General features: G+C 48.5%; 1 protein-coding gene across 1 annotated transcript in view; it reads left to right on the forward strand.

Annotated features, from left to right (window-relative positions):
* Nucleotides 1-5059: 5059 nt before the first annotated feature.
* MRPS6 (mitochondrial ribosomal protein S6) overlaps nt 5060-12757 on the forward strand; it is a gene marked incomplete at both ends in the record, with an annotated part of 51628 nt that continues 43930 nt past the window's right edge. The window contains one exon of the mRNA XM_082014480.1: nt 5060-5104. Within this exon, the coding sequence (XP_081870606.1) occupies nt 5060-5104 (45 nt within the window). The remainder of the gene's footprint in view (nt 5105-12757) is intronic.

A 12757-nucleotide genomic window follows, 5' to 3' on the forward strand; every position in this document is an offset into this window, starting at 1 on the left:
TGGCCTCCTTCGCTGTGTAGTCCTGACACAGCTCCAGAGCAGCTCCACCCTGAAAAATAAATGTGGCAGAGATCCCATGGAAAGGAAAGTATGCAATTATATACTTTGCATATGCATATGCAAAGGAGAGGAAGGAGAAAATAACACTCCTCATTATGTAGTATTGATTTTGCAACCTAATCCTTATTTAAAGCAGACTTTATATGTGCAATTATCTAGCTTTTAAAAAAGCAAACAGTAAAAAAATCAAAACCCCTTCCATCATGCAGCATCATATTATTGTAAATGTCATTAGGACTGAAGCCTTTAGCTTTACTGCAGAGCTCCCTGCCACTCTGAGCTAAACAGGGAAACTGATAAGAGCGGTGGGTTGTCATCCATGCGTGGACATGAAGAATATTAGACAAATTTACTTTGTTGGGGGATTCACAGGTATTTGCTCACAGAAGAGGACTGGTGGTGGGGGCTGAATGGGGATGAGGAATCCAGAGATCTGTGGTTTTATTAGAAGGCCTGATATACACGATTCTTCCTGTTCTCTTCTAGCACAGCCCATTCAGCTTCCTCCTACCTCACCTTTCCCTGCCCTAGTATTCTTCAGGACTGCCCTTTCTCCATGCTAGTCTTCTTCCAGCCATTCTTACTTCTCCCTTTCCCCTCACCCTTTCTTTTATACCCTCTCATTAGATCCTAGTCCCAGTTTGCGAGCACCACATGAAATCACCTCCACATTCCTTCCTATTTTTCCTGCTCTGGTCTCTTTGGCCCACACCTTACCCTGACAGTCCCATTTTTCCTTCATTTCTCAGCTCTGTTTCCTTTCAATCCTTCCCCCAGGGGCAGCCCTGCCTGTGTGTCTAAGAGCCATATTCCCAGCCAGATACTTCAGGAGCCCGATGTACAAGCTTACGACAGCCCCATCTATTAATGCTATCTCCTTCACTTCGGCTTTGCTCACTCATCTGCTCCCTTGGGACCAGATGACTTCTGATATTTCACTGCTCTGACGCAGCTCCACCCATCACCTCTTTGGAGTATGTCTGGACCACAATCACTGCCATGACGGCAGAGCCACGCAGGTATTCCCATGCAGGCTTTGCACTCGCTAGTTCACCTGCTCTTACTTCAAATGTACAGTGCTCGGCTACAAACCTTACTGGGAAGGTGAGTAAATACTAGGGAGAACAGGCATGTATCTGTATCTATATCCCTGTCTATCGTCTGTAGACAAACACCAGTACAAGCAAACAAAAACACACTTGGCAGTGTAATTACTCTTTCCCCAGGCAATTCCTGTTCTCTACTAACACCTCTCAAAATCTGTCCTGATTTGAAGTTCAAGACAGCCAACATCCTAGTCCTAAATCTGTGATAAATTTTGATTTTTGTTTGATGTTGTGCAATGTATCACAGCTAGAAATTAAAGCTTTTATTAAGAAGAGAGAATTGTCTCTTCTGTGGTGCACAAAGTACTTGTTTAAAAACTAGGTATATTCCATCACAGGAAAGAGATCACCGAAGCGCAATACAGTTGTGCTTAGAGAAGCTATTAATGGTAATTTTGAGGTTTTGGAAGTGCAGTATTTTTTCTTTCACTTTCCCCCTTAATCCTGCCATGCTGGAGCTGGACTAGCTTCTTTGTCAGGAGTCTATGAGATATTGCATGATGTTTTTTAATTCCCTAAAATATTTCCAACAGCTTTTTCACAGAATGTGTTCTGTATTTACATATGCATATAGAATGCATGAGGACACATTTTTATCTTGTGCTTTATTAGAAAGAGTGACGTTATTCATTAGCGCAGTCTGTGCTGCTCTTTGGCATCGGGATGGATGTGAAGGTCACTAAGATGCAGAGAGGACGGTTTGCCTTTGTAGCACACCCAACCTCCAGCATGAAAAAGTCATGACTTGAGACTCTCAAAAGTTTACATTTGTTACTTAAAATTTGAAATTACCTACATCAGGGAGTTTATATTTCCTTACTGAGTATTTAGGGCATGGACGCTACATGTTTTTCAGACCTTCGTCTATAACTGTGTGCTTTTAAATATTAAATGAGAGTTTCCTATGGTTTTTGGATACTTGTGGTTAGCACTTGAGGAAAAAACAAACTTGTGAGATTCAAGGTAGCTCATACCTGGTGGACACGCTACATCAGTAGCAAGAAAGTCAGAAAGCATTAGGAACTCCCACAAAGACACGGGATGTTGCAGATGTATGCAGTGGTCAGTCCATGAGCATAGCTATATGTAGGCATGATACATGAGACCAGATGCCCATACGTGTGTGGCATTCAGACACAGACAGATACAGTCACTGGATCTGTGTTGCTAATAATGCATGAGAGACCCTCAGGAATACAGATCTCATTCAGTAAATATATATAGGAACGCCTGTCTGGGAGTGTGTTTATTAGATCTCACACCCAAGTGTTTCTGCATGCGTGAGCAAATCCCAGACACAGACATAAGTGGACTCGGGCTCAGTCTTGTGTTTGTGGGGTCTTGAGATGCAGTGTTGAAGTACAACCGTAGGTGGGATTCACAAAAAAGGGGGGAGGTTTTGTGGGCCGCATGCAGATGTGTACTTGCGGGGCTTGCATGTGGAATGTAGCTAGAGGTGAATATGAATGGTGAATATAAATGCATATCCAACTGCAAATCAAATATTGGCATTTGGAAGTGGCAGTAGGTATTTCAGTATATAGACTTGGAGATTTGCATAAAGTTCTGTGTGTGAGAGGGAAAGACTTCAGGAACAGGGATTGAATGCGTTTCCTTTTTTCTGGCAGAGGAGCGTTTTAAGCAGGTAGAGCGTTGGTAGAGCGGCAGGGCTTAGGGCTTTCATGTTGTGGGAAGAGAATAGCGTGGCTCACACGTGACTGTGCCACCACTGGCAGGGTGCACTGGGAGGGTGGGAACGGCTGTCCCATTGTGTGTGTACGGCACGGATACACGGGCATTCTTGCCTCCATTGGGGACCATCACTTACAAACTATTTGGATTTCCTCTGGAACTGACCAGGAACCTGTTCAGAACAAGGAAGAAGCTCAGGCCAAACACCATGGTATTAAAAAAAAAAAAACCACAAGCACACAAAGTAACCCAGGGAGGGCTTGTATGTGGCAAAGCACCAACGGGCAGTAAATTATAGCTGTCAGCTGACTGGCAATTACTGCCTGAGCACTGGGGGGGTGGGAGTTTGGGAATATGTGTAAACACTTCTGCACAGGCAATTCATCCCAAACAGCAGAAAACTTGTAGCAGTACGCAAAACAGCTCCTAGTACCCACATAGGCTTTGTTGTGCCTGTAGGGCACAGCATCTGTAGGGAACTACCTAGAACTCGCCTCTCCTTAAGATGAGGAAGGCCTACAGCATTACCAGTGCTGGCTGCGCTGCAAGTCACAATGGGAAGTCCTGGGAAAAGTTTTCAGTTAGCAATACCCGCACCTGGGATTCATTTCACCGACTACGGCATCGCTCCCATGCAAGCAGAGCGAAAAGCGACGGAAGGGCATGGCGGGGGCTCCCAGGCGAGATGCTGAGGCCTCTCTTGATGGGGTGGGGCTGGTACTTCATAGAAAGATACTCCATTAAAGTTTTTTAATCTTGAGATCTGCCTTCTTCCTTGTTTCTCCTTAAGCCATGGCATGGTGGCTCTGCTCTCTCATCCCCTGCCTCCCTCTTTTCTGAGAGCAGACAGGCCAAGTGATGAGGTCTTCAAAACCTTAGGCAGAAACTCGGCATGAGCTCACTCACCTTAAAACCAGTCTGTGTGTTGGGTCCTCTGGGGTACGTGTGAGGGTGAGCGGAGCGGGCACCCACAGAGGGACACGCCTCTGCTGTGGAGGAAAGAAATACCGTCGAAACTCTCCGAGTTTGGTGGATGCAGGTGTTGTGGGTCTGTAGGCTGGACACCAGTGTCAGGTGTGCTGCTGACAGAGGGTATCTGTGTCGCTGACCTTGATGGCTGCGTGTGAGTACTATGCCATGGGTGCGTGCTGAGCACCACCGCCTGGGAAATGTTTGCCCAGAAGCTCTCTCGTCGGCAGCACCCGGGCATCGAAGCCAGCCATCTTCCAGCCACACCGTTTTACCCCGACCCCGCTGGCCCTCGGGTCCCTGCACCCAGCCCCGCTGCGGGCGGGTCGCATCCACCTGCACCTCTGTCAGCGGGCGACAGCCACTCAGGCGCACCGAGGCGCTGGGAAGCAGAAGGTTCTGGAAGAGCTGGGGCTGTCCCACACGCGCGGCCCCAGCCCGCCACGGCCCCCTCGCCTCACCCTCCAGCACACGGGCGCTTCTGCATCGCCGTGCCGCCCGCTGCCGATGCCAGCCCACCCAGGTGCGTGGGGACGACGGCAGCAGGGCCACGGCCGTGGGCGCCGGCGGCTGGGAGCCAGGCGCAGGGGCCCCGCGCGCCGCCAGCACTGTCCTCCCCCCCCCCCCCCAATGTGCGGTCCCGGGTGTGTGTGTGCGCGGAGCGGGGGAGCGAGGGGGCGGACACAGTGGAAATTTCCACTCCCTGCAGCAGCCACAGCCGCGGCGGGAAGGAGAAAGGCGGGCGCAAGCCCTGAGCCGCCGCAGGGGGAAGGCGGCGCCCGCGCCGCGGCTCAGGCTCGTCTGGCTCGGGCCCGCTCCACCGGCGGCGGGTGTCCCCCCCCCGCCTCGCCTCTCCATACCCCCTGCCCCCCGGGCCGGGGCGGCGGGGCAGCCCGGGGGCGGGCGGGCGGCGGCCCCCGGGCGGGCGTGTGCGCGCGCGGCGGAGGCGGTGCCTGGCGCGGGCAGGGGGCGGCGCGGCGGAGCCTGCGCAGCTGCCGGCGCCCTTTAAGCCGCGCTGCCCGCCCGGCAGCCCGTGCAGCCTGGGAGCCGCGCGCGCCGCAGCTGTTGCCAGCACCGCCTGTCGCCGGGGACGCGCCTTCCTTTTCCTCCTCCCTCCGGTTCCCCCCCGCTCCCCGTCTCCGGCATCGCCGCCGCCGTCTCGTCCTCCACCTCCTCCCCGCCACCCTCTGTCCCGCCGCGTCCCCGCTCCTCCCGCCACAGCCAGCTCTAAGATGCCCCGCTATGAACTGGCTTTGATCCTGAAAGCCATGCAGAGGGTGAGTGAGGGAAGGGAGACGGGAGGGAGGGAGCCAGGTGGGACCTGACAGACACCCCCCCCCCCCCCCCCACGTCCCCGGCGTCCCCTCGTTGCCGCCTCTCACCGCTGGGGCGAGCCCTGCTCTCCCCGCCCCGCAGCGTGCTTCAGGCTCCGGTGCGTCCTTCTCTGCCCTCTCTCCCCTTCCTCTTTTTTTTCCTTCCTTTCCTCAGCTCCTGTGCAGAGTTTGCTTAGTCGCTCCCCGAGAGCCGCAGCCCCTTTCTCCCCCCTCCCCTTCGCTCCGCAGGTAAGCCGATCCCAGCCTAGGCGAACTAGATGCGTTTCTCCCCTTCTTATCCCCCCCGCTGTTCCGGCCTTTGCCCGCTGCAAGGGAAGTTCAGGCCCTTTCCTTGCCCCGATGTACACCGGTGCCGGCCCGTCCCCCTGCAGCGCCTGCCGCTGCCGCCCCGGCAGCCGCGGTGCTCCGGCTGGGTGCCTCGCACGCAGGCGGCAGCCCCGGGCTGGGTCCCCTCGCCGCCGGGAGGCCGTGCGGCCAGCTCCGGCGAGCTTTCCCTCGCACGCTGCCAGCTCCCTGCCTCCTCTCCAGACCCCTCCGTACCAGGGACGTCTCAAGAATTTTTTTTTTTTAAACCGCCCCCTCCCGTCCCCGCCGCGTTGCTAACACAGTTGAGCCCCGCTGATACGGTTGGCCGTGTCGCCCACGGGGACGGTTGCAAACCGTTGCCGCTGTTTTTGGAGGCTTGATGATAAGCCGTGTGCGAGTGAGTGAGGTTATACGATGCTCTTGCTATTTGACAAGAGCTGAATCGGTGTGGGGGGGTGGGTGGGTGTGCTTGCGTGTAAAAAATAATAATAAAATAGAAACATCTCTCTGTAGATGGGACCCTTTATTTGGAAAATAATAGCTGATGCTGGCCCTCCTCTAGTACCTTCTATAGCCTTTGTTTATCTGCTACTTTCCAGCTTAAGATGCAGTGCTGGTGTTGGAATGTAGCAGCACTTCTGCTAGGCTGTAACCCTTCTGATCTGACCCAGCGTGGACATGCTTGCTCTTGCATTTAACCTTCATTTAAATGAACATGTGTATTTGTCATAGAATAGCAGGAAGCTAAATAGCATTGCTGTGTTCCTTTTGTAGTTATGGGAGCATGTCTTCATGTATTACATGTGCTACATATACTAGTACATTTCCATTCATTTTACATGTACCATCCACATGTCAGGGTTGGCTTTTTTTTAACTTGGCTTAACTGCAGAAGCTGTAGTAGACTTCTCGGGTGAGTCCTCTAGTGGAGAAATACAGCAACAGGGGAAAAATCTGGTGACATTGCTGCACCACCTCACGGAGCAGCATTCGCTCTGACAAAACACGCTGCTTTTAGACTTAGGTTGTCAACATGTGATTTATTTTCTTTTTAATTTTTTTCCCCCCACCCCTCCCCATCAGCCTGTAAGCCGTAGGTAAGGTGATGAGATGCGCTTTGTATACATGCTGTTAATGTGGGAGATGCGTTATGCCATGCGGACGCTATAAATGCAGAGCAGGACAGCAAGTGTAGCAAATCGTACATACAACAGAGACATGAATAAACTGACTACTCTGAAAGGATGCCATGGAGTGCTGTCCGGTGGAAAGGATCTTTGGTTTGTCGGATCTAAGCACAGAGATGCAGGGATAAGCATGGAGCTGTAAGATGCTTCTAATGGGCATTGATGCAGTCAGGATTTAACATCTGCAACCTTCTCCGCTTTGAAGTTTGATTCTCTAGTATATTCTTCCCTGAAATATGTATCTTAAGGTGTGGGTGGCTTTTTTTTTTTTTAGCTCTGTTGATTATGTCAAAACACTTAAGTTTTGGTTCAGGTGTACTGCTGCTTTTAACCTACCCTTGTTGTAACTCTAAAATTTAGAGAGTTTTATTTCTAGATGCTGGTGGTTTTTGTTGCTGTTGACAGTACACCAGATCTAGGCGCTTTTTTGTGTTCCAGTATCTTGCTACTGCTGCCTTTCTTGTGTAATGAGAACACCTGAACAAAATTTCTGTAGTGGTTATATGCTACACGGTGCTGCTGAATCCTGGCAAAGGGGTTGCTCTAATGACCCCCATAGCAGTGCATAATCTCAACCTTATTGTTAATTTAAATTAGTTAAAATGTGAAGACCTGAATATGGGGCTAAAAACGATCTGAAATAACGGAGTGCCTATGTAACTCCTTCATGTAGAAGTTGGAGGGATCATATTCAGTCCTGAATAAATTGTATTGCTTCTTAACACTCATGCTTCCTGATGAGGCTACCCTGGGCAGATGTTCACTGTCCTGCCATGTCAGTCCCTCTGTGTGGTGTCTGTGTACTCCAGTGCCTGCTTTGAGGCTTGAGCAAGTGCTGACTCTTGGTGTCTGTGGCAACCTTCCTCATCTCTGGCTGCTCCCCTGCCTTGCCAAAAAAAAAAAAAAAAAAAAAAAAGGTAAGACCCTGCTGCCTGGTTTTCTTGCGTTTTAGGGCTGTCTAAACTCCTGTGAGCTCTCTGGCAGCTTGAGGGCAAACCTTCTCGGAGCTAGAGTCTGGTAGACTTTCATAGATCTAGGCTGAATAAATCCCTCAAAATCATTTTTGTTGCTTTAAACGCTGTTGCTCCCTAGCACTGCTTGTGTTCAAGTCGGGCATCCCTCCTCATTCTTGCATGTGGCTTCTGTTGTGAACCATGGACTCTGTTGTGCATCTGGTCTCCTTCCTACCCAGCTAGCCTCCACATGGTGACAGGGCGAGCATGACCCTCAGTCCTGCCTGATGCTCTCATATCCCCTTGCTTCTTGGTAGACTTCCTCAGAGCCGCTTCAGCTTTTTGTTTGTGGCTTAAAGATGCAATACCCAAGAGCTTGGTGGAGGGGGGCAAGAGGGGAAAACTTTTGCTTTCCAACTTTGTCACCAGATGCCTGCACATACTTTTCACAAAAGCTCATGACTTTATTCTGAAGTCAAAGCTGAGCAGCCGTTCTCTGTCATCTTTTGTAGGTGGCATAGGATCAGGCAATTGACTTGCATTAGAAATACTGTATTTGTAAATTGGTTGCAGACAGAGTCCTTGATCAGCAGGGACCCCAGTCAGTGACTCTTAGGAAAATAATAATAAAAAAACCCTAAAAGCACTCCCAAAATAAATAAAACTACTTCTCTTTTTTTGAAGGCTGGTTGCAGTGAGTGACTTGGATTGTGTTGCTCTGTGTGTGAGTAGATGCTTTGGGAGAAGAAAGGTATGAGGCCAACGAAGTGACTGGAGCTTAGGGTGGAAATAGTGAATTTTGCCCACGTGTGTGGCTTCCTACACTCCAGCATGCAAATAACAAATAGTACAGTGAGCTTGGAGTTTGACAGGCTTGTTATCAGTAGCGTACAGATATATGTAAACAGCCCGTTGCTGACTCTCAAGAGCCTGAGTCAAAGATTATGGTTGTGGTGGAGGTAAAGGTGCAAAATGAACACACAGCTATTCATATTCTAAACTTTACTATTCATAGCAAAAGATTAATTTCTAATTATTTCTAACTTTCTCCCAGGAGAGTCATCTTCGGCTTTCAGCGGGGGGATTATGGCAGAGCAGGACCTTCAGCAGGAAAGAGTAGTGACCCACTAGTGAAGTAGCAGGAGCTGGCGCTCGCTGGAGAAAGGAGAGCTCTTCAGGGGGGCTTCCTCTTCCTACCCTTCCCGTCCTGCCGAAACTCCCTTGAGAGCCCGGGGAAGGAAGTGAAGGGAGGGGGAAGGGGAAGGAAGAGCTGGAAATGGCTTCCTATTGCTCTGATGCTGTTTTGCAGACTGACCACAGGGCGGCAATGCGAGACACCCTCCAAGGAGAATTGGCAGCCGGGGGAAGCTAGGACAGAGAGAGGAGGTGGCGGTATTCCCATGCTGCTCTTGCTGCTGCTCCACTCTGGCGAGCTGGGACACCCGTCTTCAACAAAACAACCTTGTAACTGGAGCTGAAGTGAATGGACAGTTTGGAAATAACTTATGTTAGAGTATTTCACTAAAAAGGAGGCGTATCAATATTTTATTAGCAGTGTCCTCTTCTCCCCCACTTCACCTGTAACAAAAGGCAAATACATAGTACTTGTTATAGTCTAAAACCTAATTACCTTGTTTCAGCTAATAACCCGGTCAAGGGGACCCATTCACCCACCTCTGTACTACCATGGTGAATCTGGGCTCTTGGTTTGACTGGCATGTTTACACAACATAACTTGCCTTCAGCATCTGTTTGTTGCCTTTGGAGTGGGTTGCCATGTTTCAAAAATTCCCTACCTGCTGTGGAGGTCGTTAGCTATTTTAGGAAAGCCAAAGTAATGGGCAGTAGTGTTGCTTGACATCTTGACTATTACACTTAATTGCTCTGTAGGCAGCTGCAGCAATTGGGCTTTTGATACCTTAGTTGCTAGGAAGAAGGGAGGGGGAGAATGAAGAGGGCAGTAAGCAGGCAGATACTGCTTTTATGTTCTTTCCTTGCTGGTGAACCTACCTGTTCTTACAGTTGAATTGTACATCTTCCCTGTCTCTCTCCTCTACTCGGCAGGTTAAAATTACACAAAAGTTTTCCTCTATTTCCTTAGACTTTTTTAATAGGCTGAAACAGGCTCTTCACAGTACTATGCCTAGCAGGGAAAGACCCTGGTGTGGGGGGTGGTGCTGGAAGGAAGACCAAAGAGTTGGAACTAAAAGACAAGACTGGAGAACAACAAGACCTAGTGTTGACTTTCCTGTAGGAGTCAGCTTTTTGTTTTCTGCCTTGAGGACCTCCATAGGAATAACTGGATTTTGAAGTGTGTGGTACAGACAGCATTTGAGAATGATACCCTCTTGGCTGACGTTTGCCACGTTTTCAGTCTTAAGACTTGAGAGTGGCCCTCTTCTAAGTTTCTGCCAAGTGGGGGATATGTGCCTGGCTTGGGGGCGGGTAGAGGATTATTCTCTTCTACAAAATAGTTTAAGCCTTTTTATAGCAGATAATTGTTAGCTAGGTGAATTTGGCAGAGTTGTCCAAAGTGAGTACTAAGTTGATGGCAAGAATAAGAGACTCTAAAGCCTCTTGGCTTATACAGGCTTCTGCAGTGTACTGAGTGATGTGCTTGAGTGAGTGTCTGTAATGGGATGCGCTGGTTAACTCTGCCACTCTTACTCCCTCAGCTGTACAGCTCCAAGCCTGCGCGCTGAGGCAGGACAGTGGGCAGGCCCTTGTGTCCGTGCTGGGACTGGCAGACTTTGGTGGGATTTGGCTAGCCCCTCTTCAGTGGGTGGGAACGGCAGCTTAACCTTTAAGATACAACTTCTCCTCTTTTCCCCTGTTACCTACTTAGCAATGTGCTCTTCTTTCTTGGCTGTATAGCTCTCCTCATTTATTCACGGTGTGTATGTATACATGTGGATGTATCATGTATATGAACAGGGAGATGCTTGTAAACTTCAGCATGAGAGCAGATTGTCTATCCTTTAACTGTTGAAGAGGAAGGAAGGAGAACCTGTTGTGATAGCATTATTTCTCTCCATTGTTGTAAAAACCCTCCAAAGTGACTGACTCTTTTAAAGATGTCCATTATATCACTTAGCATAAGCTGTTAAATTAATTAAAGTATGAATGTGTGTATATGTTTGTTTTCTTCTAATACATCATATCATATTTTGTAATGATGGAAGTTCTTGCTTTCTTTATGTATTCTTTCAGGAGCTGATTTCTCCAATACCCTTGCTCCAGAGCCATAACGCTGGCAGTTCCCACATGAAAATTACTTTTGTGGTTGTTGACTATTGGTCAAGTAACTTACCTTGCTTTTTGTCAGACTCCAGCCAGAGCAGGCTGCTAATTCTTGGGGCCACAGCTGCCCAGACCTCCTCTGCTACACGTCTGTGGCAATGTAAGAGTTGCTTATGTGGAAGCCGTTGCTTGATAGAGCTGCATATACCAGCCGCTTACTCAAGGGTGGCAGGAACCACCGGGCACCAGGTTGTTCCCTTCAAAACTGTCTGCCCAGTGGACCACAGGGATATCTCTGGTGTGCCTTCTGTAGAAGAGCTGATAAGAAGGTGAAGGGGGTGTCCAGTGGAGTTGATGTGTTTGAGACTACTAGAAAAGTAGATCAATGTTTGGTAGCTTTTTAATATAGGTAATTGCAAAGCTTGATGTAGAATAACACTACTTGTTTTATAAGCAAGATAACTTTATTTAAGCCTTGTTTTGGTGTCTTAAAATCCCCAAGAAGGAACAGAAATTTTGCAAGAGCACCCAGCAGACTAGGAAGCTCGGAGGGCCTCAAACTTAAATTCTAGGATTATGTATGCCCCTGAAACTTCTGTCTCACCTTTCAATAAAACTTGCTTTATGTTCTTGGAAAGATTGTGGGCAGCCATAAATGTGATGGGAACTTGGGGAAGTCCTAAATAAGCTTAATGAGTCTGTTGTGTGTTTTTTTTTTTTTTATTCTCCCTAGAATTTCTAGGAAGAATTTCTTGTTAGTATTTTGCCCAGTTGCATGGTGACTGACACTTCCACTACTTTCTCATTGCCCAAGTAAATTCTGAAGTCTGTACTCTCCTAGCCAAAATATTCTTCAAATGGGGTGAACTGGCACATTTTTCTAGGCTAAGAGTATGCCAATTACATCATTTACTGCTGAATGGTGATAACCACCAATGGGATCACATCTTTGTACCTTGCAGCTAAAGAAAACTGTCATCTTCAGTAGTGGTAGATATTTTACAAGACTTTCTGATGGTGTGCTTCTAATAGGGTGATAGTGTTTGTCCTCTAAACCAGAAAATTTGATTCTGTTGTCCCAAATCATCTACAGAAATCCAATACTTGCATGTTTATGCTTGTTTTACCCTTGCTGTTGCTCTTAGTGACTAAGTACTTCATCAGACCAGTTCAGATAAATAGTACTTGCCAGTGGTAGAGAAAATGTTTGTGCTTCTGAACTTTAGGTTGCACCAAGAAGGAATTTCGGTCTTCGGGCTCAGTGTCCCTCTGCGGCTTCCAACTCTAGTATGTCAGCTGACATCTTGACACACTTACCTGGCAGGGAAAATTCTGCCTGATGCTACCTGATGCCAGAATCTTCTATTTTTTGCCATCTCCTGGAGGAGACACCTCCTCTCACCTCCATTAAAATGGCTTGCTTTCCCTGTTTGCCCCATTGTGCTCTTTACTTAGTTACTGTTGACCACATGCCTTCTCAGGGCCCTCTTTCCTCTTCTGCTGCCATTTCCCATGAAGAAGGAAGCATGTCCTCTGTCTGCAGTTGCAAAGAAAAGCATTGTTTCCTTGCTGAAGGATGGAGCTGCTTATAGTGACAACCCATCTTTGGGCATCTGAGCCTCTGGTAGTCATCTGCTTGAGTTATGGCAAAGGCATGAACGATTCTGCTTTATTTGCCAGGGAAGGGTGGCCCAGTGCCTCAGTGGTGCTGAGCAGCAACTGTACTTTCTGCTCTCTTCAGAGAACACGGATAACATCTGTCATCTGTGTAACCATAAGCCAATTTTGGGCTGCCTAGGGGAAAAGGAAGTACTTGCCTACATATTTTTCTTTAACCTAATAGTCCGTTTAAGTTAAACTGATGGACTAGTCCCCAGTAAGATGAGTACAGTATGTCTAGGTAGGCATGG

The sequence above is a fragment of the Phaethon aethereus genome, assembly GCF_964289735.1.
Source record: "Phaethon aethereus genome assembly, chromosome: 1".
Classification (NCBI taxonomy): domain Eukaryota; kingdom Metazoa; phylum Chordata; class Aves; order Phaethontiformes; family Phaethontidae; genus Phaethon; species Phaethon aethereus.